This window comes from Gavia stellata, chromosome 6, assembly GCF_030936135.1.
Source record: "Gavia stellata isolate bGavSte3 chromosome 6, bGavSte3.hap2, whole genome shotgun sequence".
Classification (NCBI taxonomy): domain Eukaryota; kingdom Metazoa; phylum Chordata; class Aves; order Gaviiformes; family Gaviidae; genus Gavia; species Gavia stellata.
The window spans coordinates 17,041,923-17,069,202 of record NC_082599.1 but is presented as its reverse complement, the minus strand read 5'-3'; the positions used below and the strand labels follow the sequence as shown (position 1 = coordinate 17,069,202).

The window sequence follows — 27,280 nt, the reverse complement described above, 5'->3', positions numbered from 1 at the left end:
ACAGCCTACAGGAAAGAAAATTACAATAAGGGATTTTTTCTGCTTTCTACCTGGAGCAGCCAACCCCCGCGCTGCAGTCAGCACGAGCGCAGTGAGCCTGTGCATTGCGCACCCGTGCAGAGTCTTTGCACGTGGGATAAATCATGTGTGAAAGAGCAAAGAGGAGGGGAGGAAAAACTCCCCAGTGAATTTAACCCAGGATGAGGAATCAAATACTCTTTCCTTTTAATCCTTTGCAGTGACTTTGGCAGATATTAAAAAATCATATACTTTTTCAGTTATCTTTCTTTGCCTTCATTCTTACCAAATATCCAGTTCTGGAACTACTTCTGATTTTCTTCAGCTCCTCTCTAGCTTTTATTGCCCTGGTTCAGTACCTTCTGCAAACTGCAATTTGGTGGGTGAGTTCAGACCAATTTATTCTAACTTGCAATTGCATACAACAATTAACCTCTTTCTCCGTAATTATGTAAGTAAAACTACTCCTTGGTTTTCCTCTGTCTCAGTTTAGGGTTCTTGACAGAACTTCATTCTTCATCCCATAATTACTAATGCTCACAGGATAATAACCTACAAGTGAGGATATTCACTGAAGTCCAAGCAAGATTCTTGTACTGGGATTTCTTGACCTGTTGTTTGGATTGCTGTAATCAGCACAAGGAACAGGATTTTTCTTGTGACACACACAATTTTCTCATGAATTAATTAGAAGAGATAAGATACGCTGTTCTGTAATTCAAATGTATTCTCCCTTTTCATTGCATGCTCGCGTGCATTCGCCCAGTGCCGCGGCTGTTGGCTAACAGGCAACCACCACATGCCAGAAGGGGCCGGGTGTCACAGATGTCCCATCCCGGGTGTCAGTCCTGCACAGGCTTGCGGTGAGAATACTATTAACTACCACAGAAATACCCAAGGTGCCTAAAACCCAAGTCTTCGCAGATCTGCTGTAATGGCCTGCTGGGCGCCTGCTGCAGCGCGCCCCTCCGCAGGCAGCTCCTCCCGCAGGGTCCTCTGGCTGGAGGCAACACCACCGCCTCTGCCCGTGCTGCGACCCGGCGCCGGCTGAACAGCAGAGCAAATCGAGCTCTGAGCAGCTACAGCACCCTGTTATCTGGGAGACGCAGAGGCTGGGACAGGGGACCGCAAGGCACAGGACGCAACACGCCTGGCTCTGCGCTTGCCTTACCCGGGAGCAGGCAAGCCGAGATGCATGCTGACCTTGGCCCCTCCTGAATGAATCTCACTCCTGAGACACATTAGCCTTTTGCGGTCTATGAAAATGTTTCCAATATATAATATTAATATTCCACCGGTTGAAATATGGAGCAGCTCAAAGTTCTCCCACCCAATTACAGTTCTGGCCATTAGTACAGCAAGCTATTAAAACCAAGTTAAAGAAGGAAGGTGGCTGCATTTACCATGCTGCTTTATTTCTCGGAAGCGTGGCATTTAGAAATAAACTAATCACTTCAATCTGACAGCGAGCAAAGCACTATTTGCTGTGTTGTCTGAAAGCCTTGAGAAGGATTTGGATACATTTAAAGGTTTATTAGAATAGTGACAGGGTTTGCCTGTATAGAGCAAGGATGCTGGATGGCTGTGCTGAATTGATACTGATGTGTATTAAATCTAACAGTGATATAATGAGGGGCAGGAAACTTGAAAGGTGAAAAGGTGAATGACAAGAGACTTAACGCTTCATTATAATGTCTTTTTTTATTTTTTTTTTAAAACAGGAGACTTCTGTCACTGTAAACAGAAGATTCAATCGCTTTGTAGACTTAGCAGTGATTAAAGTTCTAGCGTCTATTCTCTACATCAAATCACTACTATGGCATTACGGCAAAGAATAGAATATTGCAAACGAATGCTGCACAGAGAACTGAGCAATGATTCCAAGTGACAAACTTTGTACCTGCACCTCTCCGCTACCTCAGGGAGAACTTACTTTCTCAGTCCTCCAAAGCTAAAAGATCTATTGTTTTCTTCTGGTTTGCAAGTTGTTCTTAATTATGTTGCAGTTTCATCAGAGCAGTTGAACAGCAAGTCTACTCTATCATGAATTTTATCTGAAAGAAGTTATGTACACTCATATGTATGAGCACCTGCATATGTCAGAGATTTCTTGTTCATTTTTTCTCGAGTCTTCATTACACTGTGTTTACAGTCCACTCTTTTTTTTCTTTTTTTTTTTTTTTTTCAGTCTGGTGTTTTTCAAAACCACTGCCACATTTTAGGTACTCCAGAAAGACTGTGACTAAGAACAAATGCCTAAATTTTCTTTTAAGTGCGCATGAATCCTAACAACTTAATGAGCTAGAAAGCTTTAAACCTGAGAAAGCTTTCCCATGCCTCACAGCAGCCGTACCTCCTAGAACAAAACCTTATTCAATGCTGAGTAAACAATAATGCACTTCCCCCCCTCTTAAATCTAACCTGTGGATTTATCATTTTACTTTCCTTGGACACAACTGCAAAGGGGGAATTATTTTTCAGAGCTGACAGTGGGAATGTGGAGCCCAGGAGGCAGAGAGGCCCAGAGACCTGACAGTCTGCTTGAACTGTGCCTGAAAAATGTGATTCATCGGAAGGCTGCAGAGAGAAGGGGGAAAAAAAGATGAGCCTAATTGGTTCCGACTACAAAAGTCAGATCTCAGTTTTCTCTAGAGATGTGCATTGCAGCAAACACTATTAGTGAACCTGGACCCTGTTTAAAAGGGATAATTTAATCAAGCACGACAATAATTTAAGAATATGACACTGTTAGGAGATTTACATATAATACTTGATAGTAAAAACTATCAAATGTTTGTCATTAAATGATACCGAATGAATCATTTGGGAGAAAGACGATAGGTGTTAGCAATAGCCAAAGGTAGCAGTCTCGCATACAATAAAGCTTCAGAATAGACAATTTATTGAGCACTAATTCAAACCCAGATCCTATCTATTATGCACAAAATGAAAACATGAGACAAAAGCTCAAAGGATAAAGGATGCCTACAATGAAGATAGGGGAGCAATTTATTATCAGGTGATGGACGAAATGATTTTGGTGTTGAAATACCCTCTTGTGCTGCAGGTGATGCTGAATGTTTCTAAATGCGAACTCTTGGCATTTGTTTCTATATACGAACAATGAGGAGCTTTTGTCAAGCAGCGTCCCCAGGACGGCTGGCCGAGGCACAGCCGGGAGGCTCAGCCCACGCTTGAGGCGAGCAGGTACAGAAACCACTCCAGATTTACCCCGTGTTCCTCTGCCCGTGTGCGGAGCTTTCAAATGGATCCTCTAAGGGCTTCAGGCTTCTCATTTTTTTCAATCTCTCACCTTACATAAGCACTTCATTTATCAGAAAGAAAGAGGAAAAAATCCATTCCGTGTTGAAATAGACTGCCACCTGCATTGCTTCCTAATGTAAGCAAATCCCAGTGGAAAGGTTTAGCACCAGCCTTTTCTGCTGGACTAATAAATCACTCTCAGAAATACCGTTTAAACCCTACATGTGGCATTAACCAGCAAGAGTAGCATGTTTTTTAAAAGAAATTCCAACAATTAATCCAATTTCCTGGAAGAACTCAGGTGGCCACTGTGTATTTCAGGATTCAGATCAGCCATAGATATATTAGCAATAAAATAATCAGTCTTACTGCATTTTAATAAGAAAAATAACTGGAATACACTGTACAGTGTGACACTAACACACAAGTTAAAAATGTTCCATAGACTTAATCCTTTTATAATTTTGTGTGTGATCGTGCGTGCGTGCATGAGGACACTGGAAATGCTGCTCTTGAAAGACATGAGACTATTAACCTGTGTCGACATTGCGGTTGTCTCCTGGAGTGCCGGTATCCCATCCATTTATCAGCCCAGCTGTCTCACAAGGTAAAAAGAAAATGGTGCTTTGAGTTTAACAGGATGCAATCGACTTACGAAGCACGGCTAGGCTCTGCTCTGCTGTACTCGGGAGAGTCTAAAAAGTAGATTAGGAGAGCAGCACATGAAACAGCATGAAAAACCCAAATTCTTCCCTGGAAAACTTCCTCTCCAATTATTCACAAAAGACAATAAAAATAAGTGAGCTTTCAAACAATCTGTACCACTTCTCTATTTTATAGTTCGCTGCAATTGCTTTTAATTAACTTGCGTAATTTAAATGGCCCGAATTCTAGAGCCGGTTCCCTTTAAAAAAACGTCTTCTCGCAAACTTTGATTAGCTCCAGAGAAAAGACGGCAGATGACTTTAAATGGCATGAAGGTGGATTTATTGGCAAGAGTGTCAGGTTTGCACTTAGCAAGGAATTGGCAGATAGCAGAAAATATCTGGACTGGATTCAAACTCCAAGGACTCAGAGCTGAAAAAGGATTTATTTGAATAGCAAAGTATAGCACTGTGTTTACTTCAGTTAAAATTAATAAAAGCTTTTAACTAAAAACATGAAGAAATTAAACTTCCAGTGGAGAGCAACTGCATTGCTTCAAAGGTATGGTCACAGGGATATTTATTGCTTTCCTCCCTCACCGTGTCATTTATTGCTTCTAGCAATAGGAAGGTAGATTGATCTCCTTGATCGGGTGTGTGTTCAAAAGTCAGATTAAACCTGAAGGTGCACAAAATCACTTAGCATACAGGAAATAAAATGCTTTATTTTTGTCCTAAATCAACTGCAGAAAAAAGTAGTATATTCATTGCATATGAAAGGCACAGAGCCTCAAGCCCCAGAAAAAGCAGAGTAGTCAAAGGAGTGTAAGCGGCTTCGTGCAGGTAGACAAGAGGCTTGGCCATGGTCTACAAGACCAAAAGGGTTTTGTGCCAAAAGAAGTTCTCACTACTGAAGGATCACCAGCTGCAACTGTAACTTTGTTTTGGGGGGATTTTTTTGTCCCAAGTTTCGTGCTTTCTTTACAAATGTCACAAAATTGCTTATGACGATGCTTGAAGTTATCGGCTACTGTACTGAAGCCTTGTGCACGCTCACGACTCCACCACTGGAGACGGACCAGTGGGAACAGCAGCAGAAGTGGTGTCCAAAAAGCCAAGCATTGCTCTGCTCCTGGGCTGGTGCTAAGCCCTGCTCCGGGCGGGAGGCTGGCCTGGCTGACCTCTGGGGTCCCCTGCAACCAACGTTTTCGTGAAACATTCTGCGAAACAGCATTTACAACTACTCAATCCCAGGCTTTTGGCTAGTAGCAAAGATGCCAGACTCAATGCTGATTTTGTTGAATCAGACATTTATAAATTGCATTCAGCCAGAACAGCTCACAGAGGATGCTGAAAAGGTAGGGTGGCTAAGGAAAATAGACATAGAAAAAGCAAAAAAGCGGGAAGAGAAGGAGGGAAGAGAAGGAGGGAAGAGAAGGAGGGAAGAGAAGGAGGGAAGAGAAGGAGGGAAGAGAAGGAGGGAAGAGAAGGAGGGAAGAGGAGGGAAGAAAGGGAAAAAGAAAAATCTCAGTCTCAGTGTCGATGAATTGCTGCTTTACACCATCAGATCTGCATGAGACACCTCTACAGAACTTCCCTGATCCTAGTTTATGATTCTAACTTGGTGATGGGACATTCTAGTCTTTTCCATCAGCACATAAAGATCCCAAACCACATTTAGCAGCTTCTTTTTCTTATAGCAACCATTCGCTTTTTCCCCTACTACTTACCAGTGTTGTATTTGCGGAAACCGAGTAAGCCATTTTGTTATTTTCCTAAGTACTGATGCAGCATTTGATTTCACTTTTATGGACTAAAGCTAAAAGATGCTTTCCTCAGAAAACTGAAAGACCAGATTTCAGGTTTGGCAGCAGCTGGTCTCAGTAGTCAGCATGTGGCTCACCTAACTACAAGTGTGTAACTGAGACACCAAAAGAAGAGGACTTTCACAAAGACAGTTATGCCATTTGGAAGAGCTCATGCCCAAGAAAGCCAAGGGTGCTCCAGACTGACATACCTCAAGTGGGAGCAGACTCTGGAACCATGTAACCACAGGTGGTGGAAGGGAGAAGTTCAGACTAAGGCTACAGGACACTTCCACGTATACAGGCCATCAAAGGCTAGTCACACTGAAGCTTGACCTTATATTCAATACGTTGTGCCAACCTTCATCATCACTACTTCCTTCACATATTTCACAGAATCACTAAGGTTGGAAAAGACCTGTAAGATCATCAAGTCCAACCATCAACCCAACACCACCATGCCCATTAAACCATGTCCCACAATGCCTCGTCCACACGTTCCTTGAACACCGCCAGTGATGGTGACTCCACCACCTCCCTGGGCAGCCTGTTCCAGTGCTTCACCACTCTCTCAGTAAAGAAATTTTCCCTAATATCCAGCCTAAACCTCCCCTGGCACAATTTGAGGCCATTTCCTCTTGTCCTATCACTTGTCACTTGGGAGAAGAGACCAACACCCACCTCTCTGCAACCCCCTTTCAGGTAGTTGTAGAGAGCGATAAGGTTTCCCCTCAGACTCCCCTTCTCCAGACTGAACAACCCCAGCTCCCTCAGCCGCTCCTCAGAAGACTTGTGCTCCAGACCCCTCACCAGCTTCATGGCCCTTCTCTGGACACACTCCAGCACCTCAATGTCCTTCTTGTAGTGAGGGGCCCAAAACTGAACACAGCATTCGAGGTGCGGCCTCACCAGCGCCGAGTACAGGGGCACGATCACCTCCCTACTCCTGCTGGCCACACTGTTCCTGATCCAGGCCAGGATGCCATTGGCCTTCTTGGCCACCTGGGCACACTGCTGGCTCATTTCTTCCCCTTTCCTCCACTGAATTATGCTGTAAGTCCCCTAGAAACTGTTTGAGTATCTACATGCCTTGGACCATGATCTGGTCTGGCACAACAGTAGAAATATTTAACAAAATTCAAGTCAAAGAGAAGGTATGGACATTTTTTAATTCTTACTTCCCTTGGCCACTCTATATACCTCTGGATAGGAACAAACTGTTTGTACCTACCAGTAGAAGACCTATCATCTATAAATTTCCTCTACAGTGGTGTAATTGTGCAGACAAATCCACGTATGGGACAGTTTGCTTACAGATCTCTTTCTAATATTCTTTTCACGGATTTCATCTGTTATTCTAGATTAAATTGGAAATTTCTGCACAATAACTTCAGAATGTTTCTGGATTTGTCAGCAGCAGAAATCATAATTTATCCCACCATTTCTAATGATGACATGGAAAAGTCAATAAACTGCAAAAAAAAAATGGAAGGGAGAAATCTTCCCGTGTATTCAACAGCACCAGACCTACCACATTTTAGAACACTCCTGGTACTACTACATCAATAAAACTGTTAAACAAAGCACAAGTAGAGAAGTATGCTATTGTCATTTTTTAGGATTTCTTGAAGGTTTGTCAATAAGGTATTAGAAATTCACTCAAGTCTGAAAACCAAGTTAATTTTACACTCAAATTTGCAGTTTCTACTTTGGAACTGCAGAATGGTCAGCCACATAAAGTCACACACTGAAGTCCAAATCTGGCATGTTGCCCCACGTTGTGCATGTATAGGTAAGGCCACCAAGACTATTTTGATTCCGCAGACGTGTCTGCCTGTACAGAGAAAGGAAGTAAACACATTTTTTCCTGAAACTTGCTTGCAGGCTCAGGTCTTCTTCGGTATTCCTAACCAAGAAAAATTATGGCAATTTAATAAAACATGGAGAAAATCCTACAATGTGACAGATCAGCTATAAAAGCACACACTGAAATGAGGACAACCTTTAAACCATCAGAATTTTCTTCATGAGACCAGATTTTTTCTGTGTCATACTCAGCACGCAGAGATTTTCATTTCTCAGAGCTATAAGGAATTTGACAAGTAAACCTACTACAGTTAATAGCATTTTAATCTTTATGCATAATAATCACAAACCTACATTGTACAGGTTTGATAATAATAACTGACAGCTGAATTTGAAGTATACATTTTGTTCCAAAATAGATGCGCATGTAGGTGGATGTGTTGTAAAAATATAATATACTACACGGCTGAGCCTACATAAGCTGGTGATTCTCAAACGTCAGCATCATCTGCACAAAGTTAGGGTTGAAATCTCCTCTCCTAAATACCTGTTCATCCTTCTTACGACACTTTCTCTAAAGAGCTCAGTGAACAGTAGATAAAATAAGTATCTAATGAGGTATGACAGAAACTCTGATGGAGCTAAACAGCAGAGATCTAAATTCTAATAAATAAACGAAGTAAAACATTTACTGCCAGCAACTATGTCAAGTTAGCCATAGGAAACTGTAGCTCTGCAGCTGGAGAAGGGCAATACTCTGCAAGCCAGAGAAGCAATGGAACTCCTCCAGCTTTGATTATTTATGGTGTGATGATGAAGGAACAACTTTCCATGTGAGCAACAGCTTTAGAGTTGAACAGTGAAGCTGAAACAAAGATTTAATGAAAAATCAGAGGGGAACAAAACTACAGCTACAAAAACAATAACATTCATTTTAACAATTTAAAAATATGATTTATGTGCAAAACCAGATGTTAACTTGTCCAGCTTCAAGGTAAACAGCAAACTGTATTCATAACAACCCTTCCGCTGAGCAGCAAACATGCACTATTTAATGTTGCTGTAAATAAGGCTCACTTCATACCTCCAAATGTTATCAAAATGAACACAAATGCAAAACAAACACATTTTAAACAGAGGACACATCTGTATTTAATGCAAAGCTACTTTCAAAAATCCCAACCTTTCATAATCTACCATAATCACAATAGCCTGAAACATAAGAATGCTTTCAGGCTCAGAAAAAAGGGCTTCTAATTTTAAACATTTACGAGGACACTGAGAAGTGGCTTAGAACCATACTTTAAAACATGTTTTCAGGCTTTAAATTGCTGAAAGTTGAGACCCCTTTATCCATTTGGCCTGGACTAGAGAAAGGGAGAGAAGCACAAAAATATGATGAAAAGAAAAGACTGTGCATGAAAATTTCCATTAAAAACAAAATGCAACCCACTCCCTCATCCCAAACCTCCTTCCTCCCATCATCATTGCAACTCCCCCCTCTTCTACACGAAAGGGAGTGACTCTTCTTGCCTGAAAACCACCACCAAACAACCCATCACTGGCTCTGATGCACCACCATTTTTAGAAATACTTTTTGAAAGTATTTTTGAAGGACAACTCTGCCATCATTGGTGATGTTCGTAAACAGGAGGGACTCTGTGTCAGAGCTGCATTTGTTTCAGCTCATTTTAAACTATACCAAGGAATGGGTGGTATTACAAGAAAGGTGATTTAATGTCCATTCTAAATAATTAACATGATCAAACCTTTTTAATGTTTTTTTTCCCCAACTTTTAAAATGCGTGCTTTATGCCAGGAATGAACTTCCCTTTGATATTTTATAACTATGTGAAGGAGGGATTGTTCTCACATTTCTGTTTCACAGAAAACACCAAGCTGTTTGATTTTAAAAGTTAAAAGATTAAGAAGGGGGAAAAAGTGCTTCTAAATGCAAACACACTCTACTAAGCTAAATATAGTCTCAGTTTGATATGAAACACTGACTTTAAAATTAGCTACTCCTTTCCAAATATGACATACATACTCCTCCATCTACCCAATGAAAATAAATACGAATATATTGTACGTATTAAAAGATGGGTGTGCCATACCCAAGAGTGAGAACAAGTAGTATTTTTAAATTAGTTCAGCATACAAAAGTAATATATGAAAGCAAAGAAACAACCACAAATACGTATTTATAGCAACAGATCGTAGGAACAAATTTTGAAAATCCACAGGGATTCTTCCACCTTACCAGGCACCTGTACAGTTCTATGAGCATTTTCCTTTTGTCTTTTATTTTTCTTGGCTCGAGTCTTATAGTTCAATTTCAGGGCAAAGCACCATACAAGAAATCATATTCAAAACTATCAGCTCATCAAAACTGCCTTTACTGTTTAAAAACAAAACAAGTACACAAAATATTGCAACATCTTCAGAAATCTCACTCAGAAAACCCAACATTTTTAGATCTCTTCTCATGTTCTCATCACCACAATTTTTGCAAAACAGTAAGAAGCCACTCAGGACTTTTTAGGAATGACTCCTTCATCACTGCAATCCCTCAATTATAGTTTGACCACAAGAAGAAATGGATATAGTACTGTAGAGACAGTATTGGCATATATTTCAGTTTGCCCTCTGACGTACTCTGGCTTCTATTGAACAGTGATATAGCGACTTCTTATGCTGCCTCCATTATTGCTCCCAAAATAATTCAGAGGTACATAAGGCTTTCAGTAACAGCAGTTTAAACACCAATTTCAAATGAGATTCAACGGTCCAATGACCTTTTCATCAAAACTGAGCTCCAGAACTCCATCTCCTTACAGCCTGAACTGACTTGCTCCCTTGGAGATGTGCTGAAATGGTCACTTACCGTGCCTGCTCTGTAGCAGGGGACACAGCATGCACTATTCCTGCATTACAGGCTGCTACAGCTTTGCATCCTGGTAAGGCAAGTGTTACTGGCTCCTGACATTCGAAGGTTAAGGTGCTGCATCCAATGCCTCTAGTACAGTAAATCCGGCAACACAAGTGAAAAAACCTCATTACCTGTACCATAGACTAAGAACTGAAGGAACAATTTCCCTTTCAAGCCACAGACTGGGTCAACTGCAGAGGTACAAAAGCTATGTAAGAGTGCTAAAGGCAGAGTGCTAACGGTGTTGGCAACAGTAGTGCTGCTGCCACAGGAGGTGCAAGGGATATGCTAAAAGTTCACTGTGAAACATGCAGTCTATTGCAGAGTGTCAAACTTCCCAGGAGTAACCAACTCAGCTTACTGTTTTTAAAACAAACTTTTATTTTTCCATAAAGCCGTCAAGCTTTGATGGTTCCATCTTCATGGGTGGCAACTAACTTGTCTTCAACCCAAAGAGCTACAGGCAAAAAACCACATGTAGATATTTCACTTTAAAAATGCAAAGATCCTTGCTGTTACCAGGACAGAACATAACACGTAAAAGACCTGCCAGTAACAAACCTGCAAGCAATGAACATGGTTGAAGACACTGAAATCAAGAAAAAAGAATTAAAAGCTCTTAAACTATAAAGCTCCTGAATGCTGGCTGCATGTATGCACAGTCAAATCATCCAGAGAACTGCATGGAAATCTGTATTTACTATGAAATCTGGAAGCACAGTTGGGACTGAAATTACACTTTCAGTCTGGTTTGTTATTTCACTCAAAATTGAGATTACTTCATATAAACTGATTTATTGCTGTGTGTATAGTGTAATTTAACTTGAAAATATTTTTTCTTCATGTTAACCATTAGTATTGAGTATGCTGCTAAGTTCCCTAAGCATGAATTTTAAGTACAGTGTTTCACAATTGGCTTGCATGTACCCATCTGGAATGATACTGGATAAATACATTTTCTATTTAACAAAATAGAGGTTAATATAACTTAAAAAAAAAACCCAACAAACCCACCAAACAAACCTCTGAAGTGATACATCTCGAGTTAGTTTAGCAACACAGCAAAAAACCATGAACAATTTGGTAAGGTAGTTGATGTTTTTCATAGCACTGTAGAATTGAGCTTCAATATTCACCATTATTAGAAAGTTCAATAATTCCTTGTTTTGATAACAAACTAAAAATTGTCCATAAAGTGGAAGGGTCTTCACAGTTATGATGACTCTGCCAATGATTACAAAGATCCTCTTTTCTTCCAAATAACTGTTTGCATAAAATGCAGTTATAGCCCGCTTTAGACCAAATTTCTGTTTTTTTGCTTGGTGTACCAAACCCTACATTTTGCATCTCCTTGGCAGCTTCACCGCTTCCTGACTGAGTCAGTTCATTTTTAGACAACATATCAACATTATTTTGATGGTGAAAGTATATCTGCCTTTTCAGTTTTGGAAAAGTATAAAAGTCCTCCTCATGGGCACTGCATTTTGCTAAATGTCTTCTCTCAATGCGCTGTTTCCAGAAGTGGGTTGCATGTTTGATCAGTTCCCCTTTAGCTCCTCTAATTCCTTGCAAAACCCCTTCCTTTACTCTTCCCTGAATCTCTTCTCCATGAGAGCACAATAAGTGAAACTTCATTTCACCAAAAGACTGTGCAATAAACTGGCATCGACCACATTTGATCTGTAATTTCACTTCTCCTGGGTTATGGAATAGGTCCTCAAAATTGCACTTATTTCCCCTGTTAAAAAAAGGAAATAGGAACTATTTCAGTATTAGCCGTGCACAGAATAGAGATGGCAATTTCTGTCCTTATAAGTTTCAAGAAGAGATGACATTCATGAAACATTCTTTTATTTAATTAAAACCAGGCACTGCTGCTACAGTATCTAATTTATTTGAAAGAGAAAAAAAAAGAAATAAAATAAGGCTGATTAGGAAACAACTAAAACCAAATGTTATTCAACACTGCTGAGTTTAAGAATTGCCTCCAAAATTAGCCTTAGTTGAAATAATCTTTTAACAACACTAACCTTTTAATAAAAGGTTAATAACGTTTTCTTAAGTTCCTGATTTAGTGAGGTCAATCCAAATACTTCTAGCTCTGTGCTAGAAAAGTGAAAATGAATATTACGTGTAGCGCACTACTAAGAGAAACTAACTTGTTTACACTGAGTGATCTAAGGTCAATTTAAGGCAAAACCACATGTCCCACCTGCCATTCCAAGATGGAAACAACGAAACTTCAAAGGTTCTTTTTTTTTTTTTCCCTAGAAGTTTGTAACAGTTTAAAAAAGTTTAAATACCTAATTTACAATTGGACAGCCCCTCTCATTGATTTAGGACAGCTCTGCAGTATAAAGGAAACAGATACACACAGAGCTGGCAAGTACGTGGTTTGAGTTAAGCCAATCAAAAGATGACCTCCACAGAAACCTTCTCACAATGTCTATTGTAATACCATGTAATACTGTGTATTTATACACATTAGACACATCACCCAATGAAACAGATAAGACAAATGATTCACTGTACGAAGGCTAGTAAGGCTGAAAGAAAAGTGCTGGTGCTTCTTAGGTTCAATACCATAAAGTTGTATAACTGATGCCCCAGAGAATGGAGCTATGCAAAGCAAAATGTGTAAAACTGAACTGTAGTGTCATAGTGAGGTGTCAGGTTAAAGCCCTGAGTTTCTTGAAGCATACTTCAATGAAAGTAAATGCACAGTGGAACAAACAAAAAAGCCAACATTTACAGTGTGTTAAGAAATTTCACCTCAAAATCATAATGCAGAGATAAAAGAATGTTCCATCCATCTTAATATGGTAAATGTTAACTTTTCTACTTGGCTAAGTGATCGCAACAGCAGCAGTAATCAACACACGTTGACAGATTAGCTCACAGCACTCCACAGAGAAGGAAATGGGATAATGATATTTACTAGGGTAAACAAACGACAAGCTAATTCTCAAATATGAATTGCTTTGCACTTATTGCAGTTGGTTCACTTATCTACTGGTGAAAACCCAAAAAGGGTAGAACACGGAAGACAGTGCAGGTTAACAGAAAAAGCATTGGCCATGAGAAATCAACTGATCAAAATAGCTCCACTGGCAGTATATTGGGTATTACTAGAATATACGCAAAATTACTTTGGATATTCAAGTGTCAGTAATAATTTATATTCAACAAATCAGCTAAAACATACCAGATGGTCTAATGGATTGACTAGATTCCTTAATAAAATATTGAAACCATTAGGAATCACACCTGGGGAAAAAAAGATGAGGAAAAAGCACCGATTTTCATAATGGTGATGTTTATGAACTTCCACTGACAACCTGAAGTCCTGTTTTCATTAGCGTTTAATTAGTGAAAACACTCACCTCTCTGTTGCTTCTTCTGCCTCTTTTATATTCGTGTCTCTCTTCTTTAAAGCATCTTGCAGCTGTTGCTCGCTTGTAGAGGGCTCTGTGCTGATAACAACCCTGTGCACTTCTCTTAGGTGGCCAAAATACACTTTTGCATGGCCAAAAACTTTAGCACAGAATTCACAGCACACAAGCTTTTTGGGTTTGCCTTCGTTGTGATGAAGTTTCATATGTGTGCTGAGGCTTCCAGAATGAATATATGCTTTCCGGCAAATTCGACAGCTGTAAGGCCGTTTATTTGTATGTGTGTTCATATGGTCCTGAAGATGGTGTTTAAACTGGAAGATATGGTTACAAACATGACATTTATGCAATGGCTTTGGTAGTACGGTTGAACATGCATTTCTACTTAAATCACTTGATTTAGCTGAGGTAGCGTCACTATGCTTGTAACTTAAATATTTATTGGGAAGTGAACTATTTAAAAAAGCATCTTGGTTTAAAAGGTCAGGAGACGGTGTCTCTACTATTGCTGCAGAAGTCAGTGGTGCAAAAGCCTGCACAACTACCACTGGTTTTGGTCTAATGCTACGGTATTTTTTCACTGCCTCTGCTTTTTTGTCTTCAGGTGGCTGAAGATCAACTTTTGCCCTCTCTCTTCCTTCTCTAAACTTATTAATGATGCATTTCCTTCGCTTGGTCTGAAAAGCCAATAAATCATCTGGGGCTCTTCTTTTCCTGCCTCTTCTTTTAGAGGCTGCACCATTCAATTTTTTAAGACTGTCGACATCCACTTTATTGGATGGAGAGAAGGTATTTTCTCGAATGGTTTGTTTGGAGACTTGTGTAAATGGTACAGCTAATCGTTTATCAGATGCTTTAGTAGGAACATGAAAGGTTTTCACCAAAGCTGGTATCTTTTCACATTCAGATCTTAGTGAAGGACTAGATACATCCATATCATTAGTATTCTGCTTAGGTTTACAGAACACTGAATTTTTCATCCTTGAGTAAGGCAAAATAGGAAGTTTTCCTTTTGGTGCTGATGGAGTCATCTGTATTGTACTGCTAAAAACTGCCGGTGACAGGACAGCAACAGAATTTACAGAATTTGTGGGGTTTTCCTTCAGTTTCTCAGACGTTATGAATGACTCTCTTGTGGTTTCAGATGCTGTCTTCACAGAGCGTAGACTTAGTTTCATGGGATTAATTGTACTTGCCAGCTTGAATAAAGAGTCTTTAACTACAGATGGTCCAGAAACATTACCATTAGCAATTTCAGTTTTGTTCACTAAAGGAGATCCAGATTCCACACAACTGCTTTTATTTACTAATGTGTCAACTGTAACTTCAGCTGAGTCATGGTCTGTTAGCATCACTTGCTCAATTGAATCTGAACTAGAATAAGTTTCAGGACAGTCTTTAGTTAAGGTAGTCATGGGAGAAGTCTGTGATGAGATCGATGCTTTGGTAGGAATCTTGTCATCTGCTCCCAAAACAGAGATTTGTGCCATTTTTTTGTCACTCAGCAATTTATTTCTTACAGATTGGTACCTTGGGATAGGCAGCTTTAGGTTTTCAGAAGGGGACACGTTTGACTGCTGGACTTGCTGCATTAGGGCAGGGGCAACATATGGCAAGGCCAACAGAGAAAAAGTCCCCTCATGACCAGCCACCTGCATGACAGCATAGTTTTGAGTTGGTACCACCAGTGGTTTAGAACCTGCCGCTGAAATAGGTGTATTGTGCTCAGGCAAAGATGACTGAAGACAAGAAAACACTCCAGAGGTTAAAATTTTTGGTACCATTTTTGGGGCAATGGTCCTAAACTGACTTTTCTTCTGAAAACTTCGTATTATATCCGAAGGGGATTTGTGTTTATCTGTAACAGCAACATAAAAAAAAATGTAATATAATACATAGTATTTCTTTTTAAAAAAATACTGTATCAAAAATAAAACTGCTTACAAAGGGTACTATTACACACAAACTTATTAAAAACATTTACGTATTTAAATGACCACTAAATTAAGTTTCAAATTGCAAAAGTTTTACAGACAAAACAAAAATACTCCCTGAAGCAATGTGCTTGAATATAGATATGCAAAAAACCCAAACCCCTCTTAATCTAATCTTAAATGGATGTTTCATTCTATGTTAGAAACTACATGGCATTTCAGAACAAATACACTTATAAGCCTCTTCTGCGCTGGAAAAGCTGCACTAGCATGATGGCAATATTCAGCTGGAAGAACTAACAGGGACAGGATTTAAATTCCATGATGCAGAACTTTCCTGAGCACCTGCTCTGATCATGTCTCTCAACCAGAGTCATGCTATCTTTCAGAGTTTCTGTAACATTTAGAATTTGTGTATTTTATCAGATACAGACTAAAGCTTACCTGATGAAGTCTTTAAAAAATTATTGCTATAAAACATGCAAATAATATGTAATAAAATCAATGAGGACTTGAGAGAAGATGTACCATTGTTAAATACCCAATCACACACATTGCTTATGGGATTTCACTGCACAACAGAACCACTGTAGTAAGTTATTCAAATATTTTCTTGAAAGCTGCAATTTATCAAGGTTATACCACAGTTCTTTCCCGTTTCTACTTGCGTTGGTAAATGTCGCAAACATTTTTAGTAAAGGAGAATGTGAGGATAATTAAAGGAAACAAATAAAAAGGTAATATGTGTAAGATATAATCTGCATTGAGCAGCAGAGATATATGGTGACCTTTCAGAGGCTCCATAAAAAAGAATTTGATACATAGTTAATCGTACCACTACCATTCCATGTAACAGCCTCATTACTCATTCCCAAATTCAATTACTGATGCTTCTAGTTCTCAAAAACTGGGATAGGTTTCCTGAAAAAAAAAAATAAAAATCCCCAAGAATCTCAACCACTGAAAACTCAACTACAAAGATCCCAAGCAGTAAGGCAATTGGGAAGGCAACAATGTAAGAAAAATTCATTTTGAGAGAGGAATCACATTTGAATAGAGTATGTAGAAGTAAATGCTGGGACCTTGAAATATTGCAGTAAGGTAATTCCATAGGGAAGTTTCCATTCCTTACCATTTTAAAGCCTTGTATTACAAATGCATTTATACATTGTTATGGACTTAAAGAGGTAACTGAATTACTACCAATCCTGGAAACTCCAGTAAGCTTATCTTAATCCTGGATGTCCTTCCCAGACGTTACACACTTTGCAACATGCACTGGAAGTTACAGAACTATCACATTTCATAACCAGAACTCCTGGACAGATATATGTGCATATGCTCATGGTATGCACATGTGCAGTAAATCCACTGCCTTCAGGACATGCTAGATTCACTGAGCAATCACATATAAACTGTACCGTTCATAAACAGTACGTCCGATGCTTCTCGTAAGTCCTTGACCTACAGCAGGTTCACAGAGTAACTATGCAGGGCAAAAACCTTTGATCCTTTTATTACCATCTACAGCATTAAACCAAGTCTATTATGCAGCTTCTTGATCCCTCAATTAAGTGAAACTACTGGGCACCACCATAGCATTCTTTCTACTCAGTGTCTGTAGAGATGTCCAGAATGTCTAGATATTCTGTGCAGACTGGACTACTGCATATATGGAAATCCTGCACAAATATGAAGACAGATCCCTAGATAGAGCGATAAATCCAGGCCTACAAAGTTTGTGCAACCTAGAAAAAGCAGAAACATGGTAACTTTAAAATTCTGTTTCCCTACAGCCCTTTTTATTCTCCAAAAGCTAGGAGCATGTACTATTTCTCACTAAGAACCTCCATTTTTGCCAATCTACAATCACTAAATACATAGAAACCTTTATCTTTTCAACTGCTAAGATGGCTAATAATACTCAGATCTTTTTTAGTTTCCTGCAGGGTATCTTTTCGATGCTGCTTTTAAGGAAACACTTTTAAGAGCTTTTGAGAAGTACAATAAAATGATGTAAAGTACTGTAACCATTAACCAAACTAGCCCTGAACTTCAACGTTAGTTACAGGTCAAATTGTACAGCTTAAATACAGTAGATGACAGAATGATTATATTTTTCTTTTAGGGGACAGAATCTACTCTTATTTTTCCAGATTATGCTTGCCATATACTGACATTAAAGACTTTTTCCAAATCAGCAGTTATTCAGCTTGCCACAATATTCAACACAAAGTAGTTTCCATTCTCTCACATGTTTGGCTTGTGCCTCTTCCTTTTTATTTCACAAATCTCATTCATTGATTTGCTTAAACTTTTTAGGAAAGCCAGAACTTCAGCAGACTGCACTTGTGCTACTTTACACTCCAAGTTATAAGGCATGCACTCTCCAACCAACGGTAGCAAATGATGTGAGCTCAGGAAAAGATGGAATTTTTGCTGTGAACATGCCACCTCTACAAAAGTGCAGAAAGAGCAGCCAAAGCACCACAAAAGAAAGGTTAATTTGAGGTTAGGAGGAAATATTTGTAGAAATAATGCATGACACTAGCTTTAAAAATAAGCATATGCTTCTCAAATTGAAGTGACTTGCCTATTGCAAAATTATGCAGTAAAATCACTTTTCTTTAAAGAAAGTCTCTCCACATATTTTCTCAGCATTCCACAAGAAAGTATCCTCTAGAAGCCAAGACCTTCATGATTATCAACCAGAAAATGCTCTTTGAAACAAGGTCTGTTTAGATCAATATTCTTCTTATGCAGTTAACACAATGCTAAGCATTGATACAGCTGTTTGAGAAGAGATTTTGAGAAGAGATTTTCACATACTCTTTTTCCAGCTAGCATAATTTTATCACAAATACATCTTCCAGGCAAGCTATGTTTGGTATCAGCCTTCAGTACAACTTTTTTTTTTCTTTTTTTTTTCCCCAAGTTTACATTAGACAGTTTAGTGGACAAATATTCATTGCAGTGCTTCTGGTAAGCAAAGGATACTCAACTCTGTATTTTCCTCTAATCCAACACAGCTGCTGTAGTTAAGCAGCTTAGCCAGTGTCTAAATACAGAGATGGACTAGATGCAGACTAGCTGTCTGATGATCCTGCAGACTTCGTTAAGATTTTGCTTGTGGACTAGGAAAGCCAATTGGAAGAACTGGTAGAAGACTATTTAGCATTTTGAATCAGGAAAAAGCAACCAGTCAATTCACAGACCAGAGGTACTACTGACCCCACGCAGAGTGTCCAAGTATCACTAGTGACCAAAACTATTTTTTCCATTTGTATTTGGCAAAAAGTCTCAGCAATTCCCTTTGCACACAGAGATCATCACTGTAATTCATGTCTTCGTCCCCCTGTCACTGAAGGACTTGAATATGCTCTGTCTGGCTGGCTACCAGAAGGCCACTTGGAATATGCATCTTGCAAGGACATTCCACTTCTGTTCCACACCTTCTTCCAAATTACTTCTGTCTCTGATTCAAAGGACTCATTTTGACTTGTCAGTTGTGACCTGAGGAAAAGCCTTCATGACTATGCAAACCCATGCAGTCTTGCATCTAAGAAGGGGAATTTTCAGTTAAGGGAGGCTCTGCAATGCCATTTTTGAGGATGGCCCTTGGTTTTAGACAACATTCTATCTACCAGTCAGATTACAGGTCCTTCACTGGAATGCAACGATTTTTATACTTTCTCTAAAATTTTCATTAAGAATAAAGGAAATTAATGAAAACATTAGATTTAGTATCTGAACAACATGAACCTCATTTTTAATTGCTGTGTTCTCAGTCTTTCAAATAGGCATGGAGTTGGGGCAACAGGTAGACACTTATAAATAATTAAGCACAAGGTTAAATCAAATGCAGTTCAACCCATTTACTTTAAAAGACTCTGTTAAAAGATTAATGGTTACCATGCTAGTACCTGCAAATATGAAATCACTCAGAAACTTGCAGGATGTCATAAGCTTTCACCCCTTCTAAATAACCTTAAAATTGTATAGGACTGGGCAGTGATACACCAATAAAAAAATCAACGATGCATCGAAGTCTCTGATACAGCCATGCTGGGAAGAGTCCTCTGGAAGAAAGAACGTCTTCCATGGGGCTGCTGTTCATTCATGGTTCCCCTCCCTTCCTAACTTAAAGTCTGATCTACTCCATGCTGTTCTGCCTTCTTTTTGTACATCCTTCAGTTTGTTTTTTATGTAAAGCATGTAACATTGGTGATCTCAGACACTGTAGAAAGCATCAGAAGAAATTTAATTTTCTCCACTAATGTGGTCTATTTTGAACATTAAAATAAACTACCAAAATGCCAGAAACCACTGTGTGATAGTGTTAATTTTTTAAATAACCCTTGTAGGACCACCTCACTTGTGTAGGTATGTACTTAATTTGTGCATGACTGGACAAGTGACAGAAAATAACACAAAAAAAGGATCATCTTGTGTTGAAGGGAAAGGCAGAATACAGATGAAAAAGATTAACGAAATATTTTATTAAATGCATGTTTGTGTTGCTAAGTCTTTTGCTGACTTTGAAAGGAAGGATATCTATTCCATGGGAAAGAAAAAAAATGCACAACTTTCCAACAGACAATACTAGATTTATTTCTGTCAACACCAGTTAATCATTCATTTTGCCAAATCTCGATAGACACTAAATACCTGTGGATACTGTCTTGCCAGCACAACTTTCTTGGTTTTGCTGACCCAGCATACTTTGTTGGACACAATGTTTCTCTGCAGGATTAGCATGCAAAAAAACACCACCTGCAAAAGTGCTTCAGTTAGTTATAAATAGATCCCAGGTCAAAAAAACCCCAAACAACCCCCAAAACCAACAAAAACCAGAAAAAGACAATATAAAACATTAACGTCCAGTTAATGCATTTAGAAAGCTACTGCGTCGTGTTCTTTGCCATTTTTCTCTCCTCAAAAAATGTTTTAAAATCGAATATATTACACGCCAAATGCAAGGTGATAGCTTAATAATTGAGTAAAGCTGGTTAATGTGGTAAACAGATGGGATGCTTTAGCTTCAGTGTCATGGCAGACGGTCAACAGCACCAAAACAAAAAGCTCAGAAAAATGAAGGTTCGGCAGCTTTAGTGAGGCTTTTGAACATGGGGGCTAAATTCTATGCTGATTTACACTTTCTGTAATCCCACATAAATCAATGGAACTGCAGATATTCTAGAAAACAGAATTTGGCCTTCTGTGTTCAAAACTAGTTTTGCTACACACCTATATGAAGTAAGGTTGGTAATAAAGCCTACAAATCAGGAGTGCCCAACTCTATTCATTACCACAATTAATTTGCAGTTGTTTCTATCTTTGCCTACTAATAATTATTTGGGTGGAATGTTGTTCTGGGTATTTGCCTCGGATAATTTTCTAGAATTAATTTCAACAGAAAATGCCCATCCCCAGGTATGACTGCATTAAAAAAAAAAAAAGAAAAGAATCTAGTAACACATCTGTGCATTAGACGAAGACCTTGATATTTGACACAGCAATGACTCTTTTGTCTGTGAAAACCTGCCCAAATTTGGCAAAGTTATAAGCTGTTCGCATGTGTTCAATAGATACTTTAAGCAGCTAATTTTTCCAATGATTACATTCTATTGAAAGTGCTCCTGCTTCAGGCTGGGTTGGATTTTTCCTAAAACTATAGCTTTAGGTCCAAACACTTAAGTCGGCACAAGGAAATGGCCTCTCCTTACCTCTTAACTGCTGAGCTGACAGCGTGGAAGAGAAACTAGGATATCCACATGGCAAGCAGGAAAAGGACAAGAGAACTAGAAATTGAGACTTCGAAAGTGTCTCGGCCAAGAGTCCGGGTGGGATATAGGAATTAAATGCAGACTTAAGATGGGTAACGAACATTACTATTACATGTGATTTGGAAAGGAGAAGCATTTAAGCCACACGGATAACCTCGTATCTTGCATTTATCTTTTTAGTACCTGATTTTTTGAAGAGTAATATAATTATGTCTACATAGGAGACCTTTTGTGCAATTTAAAATAGATTAGAAAAATCAACAAAGTATTCTAGTAAAAGATTGGAAAAATCACAGTACATCATTCACATAAACACTAAGATACAGAATGTACAAATACGCTTAGGAAACATGTTCTGGTATACCACAGGAAGAACAAGATGAAACAGTTTGTTAAAATTCTAAAAGAGAATATTAGACCTCTTTAAAGCTATTTATAATTAATTCTGATTTGAGCATCAATGTGATTTGCTAGTTGTGCACTAAGCATTTTATCATTTAGAAAGGTCGTCTTTGCTTTAAAGTCTGTGCAAGTTTATTATCTTAAGGGATTAGGATTATAGTGAATTTCAACAAATTCTGTGAGCAGTGGGATACTTCCTGGATTCCTTAAATAGTCTCCAAAACACTCCTCTTAGCAGAAGAGAGCATTGCAACAACAACGTTACACAATAAAAATGGGTTTTTGACATTAACTGGACTCCATTAAAGCAGATGTTCAACCTTAAAATTTCTGTGACATTTTTCAGTGTGGGAAAAAGCTAAAACTATTTTTGGCATCAACAGCCATTTTAGCGAGATGACATACAGTAATCCAAGATCATGGGTACACAGCTCATATTTAGGGAAATTCTTCAGTTTCCTGTCTAACTCAGTCTTTTTCTTCCCCAAAACAGCCTTATTGCACTATCAACCATATACTGATATATGCCAAAGCTTATACAGATCTACTTTCCAGAAAATTAGTAACTAACATATGCAAAAAAAAAAAAGGATGGAGAAAAAATATTAATAATCCCTACTGTTACGTAACTCCACTTTCTCAATTTCCAGAATTGCATTCCTCTGCTGTTTGAAAGTATACATTGGAGTTGCTTCATTATCATTTTGTCATCTATCTGGATTTCTGTAAGGCCTTTGACAGAGTCCCACACAATATCCTTCTCTCTAAATTGGAGAGAGATAGATGTGATAGATGGACTATTCAGTGGATAAGGAAGTGGGTGGATGGTCACACCCAGAGAGTAGTGGTGAACGGCTCAAAGTCCAGATGGAGGTCAATGATGAGTGGTGTCCCTCAGGGGTCTGTATTGGGACCAGTACTGTTTAGTATCTTCATCAACGACATAGACAGTGGGATCGAGCACACCCTCAGCAAGTTTGCAGACGACACCAAGCTCAGTGGTGCGGTGGACACGCCTGAGGGATGGAATGCCATTCAGAGGGACCTGGACAAGCTCAAGAAGTGGGCCCATGTGAACCTCATGAGGTTCAACAAGGCCAAGTGCAACGCACCCCCGGTATCAATACAGGCTGGGGGATGAAGGGATTGAGAGCAGCCCTGTGGAGAAGGACTTGGGGGTACTGGTGGATGAAAAGCTGGACATGAGCCAGCAATGTGCACTCTCAGCCAAGAAAGCTAACCGTATCCTGAGCTGCATCAAAAGAAGCATGGCCAGCAGGTCAAGGGAGGTGATTCTCCCCCTCTAGTCTGCTCTCATGAGACCCCACCTGGAGTACTGTGTCCAGACCTGGAGTCCTCAGTACAGGAAAGACATGGACCTGTTGGCACAGGTCCAGAGGAGGGCTGCAAAAATGATCAGGATGGAACACCTCTCCTATGAAGACAGGCTGAGAGACTTGGGGTTGTTCAGCCTGGAGAAGAAAAGGCTTCCAGGGAGACCTTACTGTGGCCTTTCAATACTTAAAGGGGGCTTATAAGAAAGATGGGGACAGACTTTTTAACAGGGCCTGTAGCGATAGGACAAGGTGTAATGGTTTTAAACTAAAAAAGGGTAGATTCAGACTAGATATAAGGAAGAAATTTTTTACAATGAGGGTGGTGAAACACCAGAACAGGTTAGCCAGAGAGGTTGTAGATGCCCCATCCCTGGAAACATTCAAGGTCAGCTCTGAGCAACCTGATCGAGTTGAAGATGTCCATGCTCATTACAGGCGTATTGGACTAGATGACCTTTAAAGGTCCCTTTCAACCCAAAACACTCTATGATTCTATTTAAGGTTTCTTTCTGCAATTAAGACTTCTTTCTGCCAACACAATCTCGCCAGCATCTTGGCTCCAATATCTCTGTCCTTAGAGAAAAGTATAACGTAAAACAATACCCACGCAAAAGCAGATCTGTTAAACAAAAGTTAACACATCAAGAAATCAATGCATCTAGATACTGTATTATTAGCATTAGCAACAATAATAATCTAAGACACCATTTCAGATTTCTCATAGATTTAAGATTTCACATATCTCCGTACTGTCCCCACACAAGTAACTTCTAAAATATGTATGAAATCCTGCTTCTATAGGGAATAACAAGTGGCCAACAGCTTTGAGGTAACCTTTTTGAGTTGTAATATCAAGTGTATTAGCCACATCAATATTCAAATGCAACATCTTATATAAAATCTGGGCAATGCAAGGCTTAACACAACCTCCTATAAAAAAAGCTATTTCTGTGCTACTATATAAAGGAAGAAAGTCTTGGAAGTCTTTCCTAAAGTCAGAACATAAATACATAAGAGATTTTTAAACACTCTTTTCCAATGCATTTAAAATGCATTTATTAGCAGATCCATATGTTCTCTTAACACCTCTCATGCAGTGTTTGTGAACTTTAAAAGCTTTCCATTTTTTTGAAGGCACAGTCTTTCAAGTTATAAGCTACTCATTTCATATTAATAGGTTTTAAGCAGATCAAAATATTTTCATATCAGGAAATGAAAACTGACATAAAGAGAGCTAGACATAAAGCACCTGTAATTATTAATAACTTTTTCCACCTTTACAGCTTGAAGAAACCACACACAGATTTTTCTCACTATGGCAGTAAGAGAACTTACGAATAAGGTTTATGCAGATAAATCTATGGGCTCAAGATGGTACCTGGCCTTTTCAACCACACAAATCACTATTAAAGATGAAAACACTGGTTCTTTTCTCTATAAGCATGGAACTTCTGTCTGAGAGATACTGTTAGATACATCAAAGACTGTGTTTCAGTTTCTATATGCCTCTACTAGTTTCAGCAACCAACCATGTCAAACTTCAGGTGGGCATTATCTAGGAACCATGCTGCTCCGACAGGACTCAGTTAGGTAGAATGGAAATTATTTTGGTATCACTGCAAATCCAGTGGTTTTATCTTTGTTAGTTTTGCCTAGTCATTGTGTTCCATAGAGGATACCATCCCTGGAGATTTGTGAAGCAAGACTTCAGTGATGCAGCCACTTGGGAGAACTAATTGTTCAGAAAATAGCTGAAGGAAGGGGATGGAAGCACTGGTCACAAACTCGTAATTCATAAACCTTCAATGGCACTGCAAATATAAATTAGGTACTTCAGAAGGTGGGGATAAACAGAAGATTCAAAAGGAAAGGTTGTAATTGGATTTTTAAAAATTATTTTCTGGGAGAACTACCAGTTGAAATTTCTTTTAGCAAGCTTCAAGAAAGATATGGACCTAAACAGTAATTCATTCACTGTAAAGTCAATGTCAATGTAAAGTCCTTTTAAAAAGGACTATCAAGATCACATCAACCTGGACAAAATCTTGATATGCCTAATGTAAGTGGTAATTAATAGACTTATTTTCTCCTTAAGTGCAGGAAACAATAATGACCAGGTCTGCTACAAAAACAAAGACAGAATTCTTCAGAAACTATGGAGCACAAAAAGGTCAAGTAGAACCATTTTATGAATAAATCATGAAATATTTTCTGACTAGACTCTTGCTCCCCTTTCAAACAAGTTGAGAACAGAATCTATCTTCGTCTTACTGAGAGTTCAACCCTCCTCCCTTCCCTCCATGGGACAGAAAACACATACATTTGATTGCAGTAAGGGAATTATGCCTCTTACTCCCAAAATTTATTTTTCACAAATACTGATGTGCAAACAGAGAACACAAGAGAAGAGCAAAATTGTTATTCCTTTTATAGAGTATAACTTTTTTTTTTTTGTGAAAAATCAGAGCCCTTCTTTCTGATGAGAGCATGTATGCAAGAGAAAACAAAACAATTAATTCACCACGTTGGCTCAATAGAGCAAATATATTTTACTGGAAGCATTAAAAGCATCTGTATGGTGACTTCTGTAGTACAAACCTCAGAAAGTGCTCCCTCATAAAAGATGAGCAGAGGATCAGAAGACTGTCAGTCTTGGCCTGGCCTATTTTGAGTCTTCCAGTATGAACTATGCACAGGGTTTATCATTCCCCAAAGAAAGGGCCCGAACACAGAACACACTGTTAAACTTAGATGATAGTTGGAGACTGTTTTCTGAGTAATTTTGTAAATAGCTTGTTTCTTTTGAAAAATGACCTAAGTGATCTAACTTTTGAATGGGGAATCTCTAGCCAGGGTTTTTGTTTGCTCTAGCTGTCCCCTCTTTTCTTTCTTCATGACCCAAATTTCTTCAGAAAAAGACTCTACAGGTCTGGCTGAGATACGCAAAACATTGCTACCTGTAGTCAATTCCACTAAGGATTAAAACAAAAACAAAGATTAGAGGATCTCCACAGGACTTCAAATAGATATGTGTATTTTTTCAAAGACAGACACAGCCCTGTGCAGCATAGGAAAACTAAACCATCTTCAGAAAGACTATGGTCCTGGCTAGGAAGAAATTATTTTTCAGAACACATAAAATTATCACTTGCTGCTGAACCTGAACATAGCTAGGCCTTTCTGGCAGTAGGATGTAGCAGAAAGCAATTTTAATTACAGTATCTGAATGTTTTCCCTTCCCCTGTGCATAATTACAATTATTTGCAATGCTTATTGGCACTGCTAAGCTTGTCCATGCTAGCCACTCTATTGCTTAAAGGCAGCACCAGTTCTCAAAAGAAGGTACTGGATGTGCTGTAAAGGAATTGATTGAATACACTGCTGATAAGTGATAATGTATCAGCAAACACTTGTAATGGGTGCCAGCATACAAGGGAATGAAAACAGGAATGTAGTCAACAGGAATGTAGGCCAAAGACGATGTCCTTAACTTGCCCTGTGCCGAAATATCAGTACATTTCTAATTAAATTCACGTGTATCTGGCATGCGCCGGCAGACAAAGGAGCCCCTTGGAGCGGAGTCCAGCAGGGGGAGTCGGGCGCCCGTCACCGCTGCCTCTGGCCACCGCCGGAGCCGGGCAAGCCTTGCTGCGGCCGGGACTCCACACCGGGGCACGTTCTTCTGTTCCTTCTTTTAAGTGCCAGCTCAGTTTAGATCTGCGACTCACGTCGACTACCCTACAGTAATTTTCAAACAACAGAAAGGCTAAACTACTTGTTTAATAATTTTGTAACACTAAATACGACTTCTATTGAAAAATCCCCAAAGTCATTAAATCTTTTACAGCACCGCACACAACCTCCGAACAACTTCACGAAAAATTATGTTATGATTTCAAAATATTCTACCTTTGCAAACTTTTCAGTCAAATCAATGTTTTGTAAAAACTTGAGAACATGTTC

At 39.0% G+C, this 27,280-nt stretch overlaps 1 protein-coding gene across 1 annotated transcript in view; it reads right to left on the bottom strand.

The window, feature by feature from the left end:
* Nucleotides 1-10,875: 10,875 nt before the first annotated feature.
* The window catches only part of ZNF438 (zinc finger protein 438), a 55,102-nt gene continuing 38,697 nt past the window's right edge, over nucleotides 10,876-27,280 (bottom strand). Inside the window, exons 4-5 of the mRNA XM_059818627.1 lie at nucleotides 13,850-15,716; nucleotides 10,876-12,204 (exon numbers count right to left, since the gene is read on the bottom strand). Of these exons, the coding sequence (XP_059674610.1) occupies nucleotides 11,592-12,204; nucleotides 13,850-15,716 (2,480 nt within the window). The 3' untranslated portion in view covers nucleotides 10,876-11,591. The remainder of the gene's footprint in view (nucleotides 12,205-13,849; nucleotides 15,717-27,280) is intronic.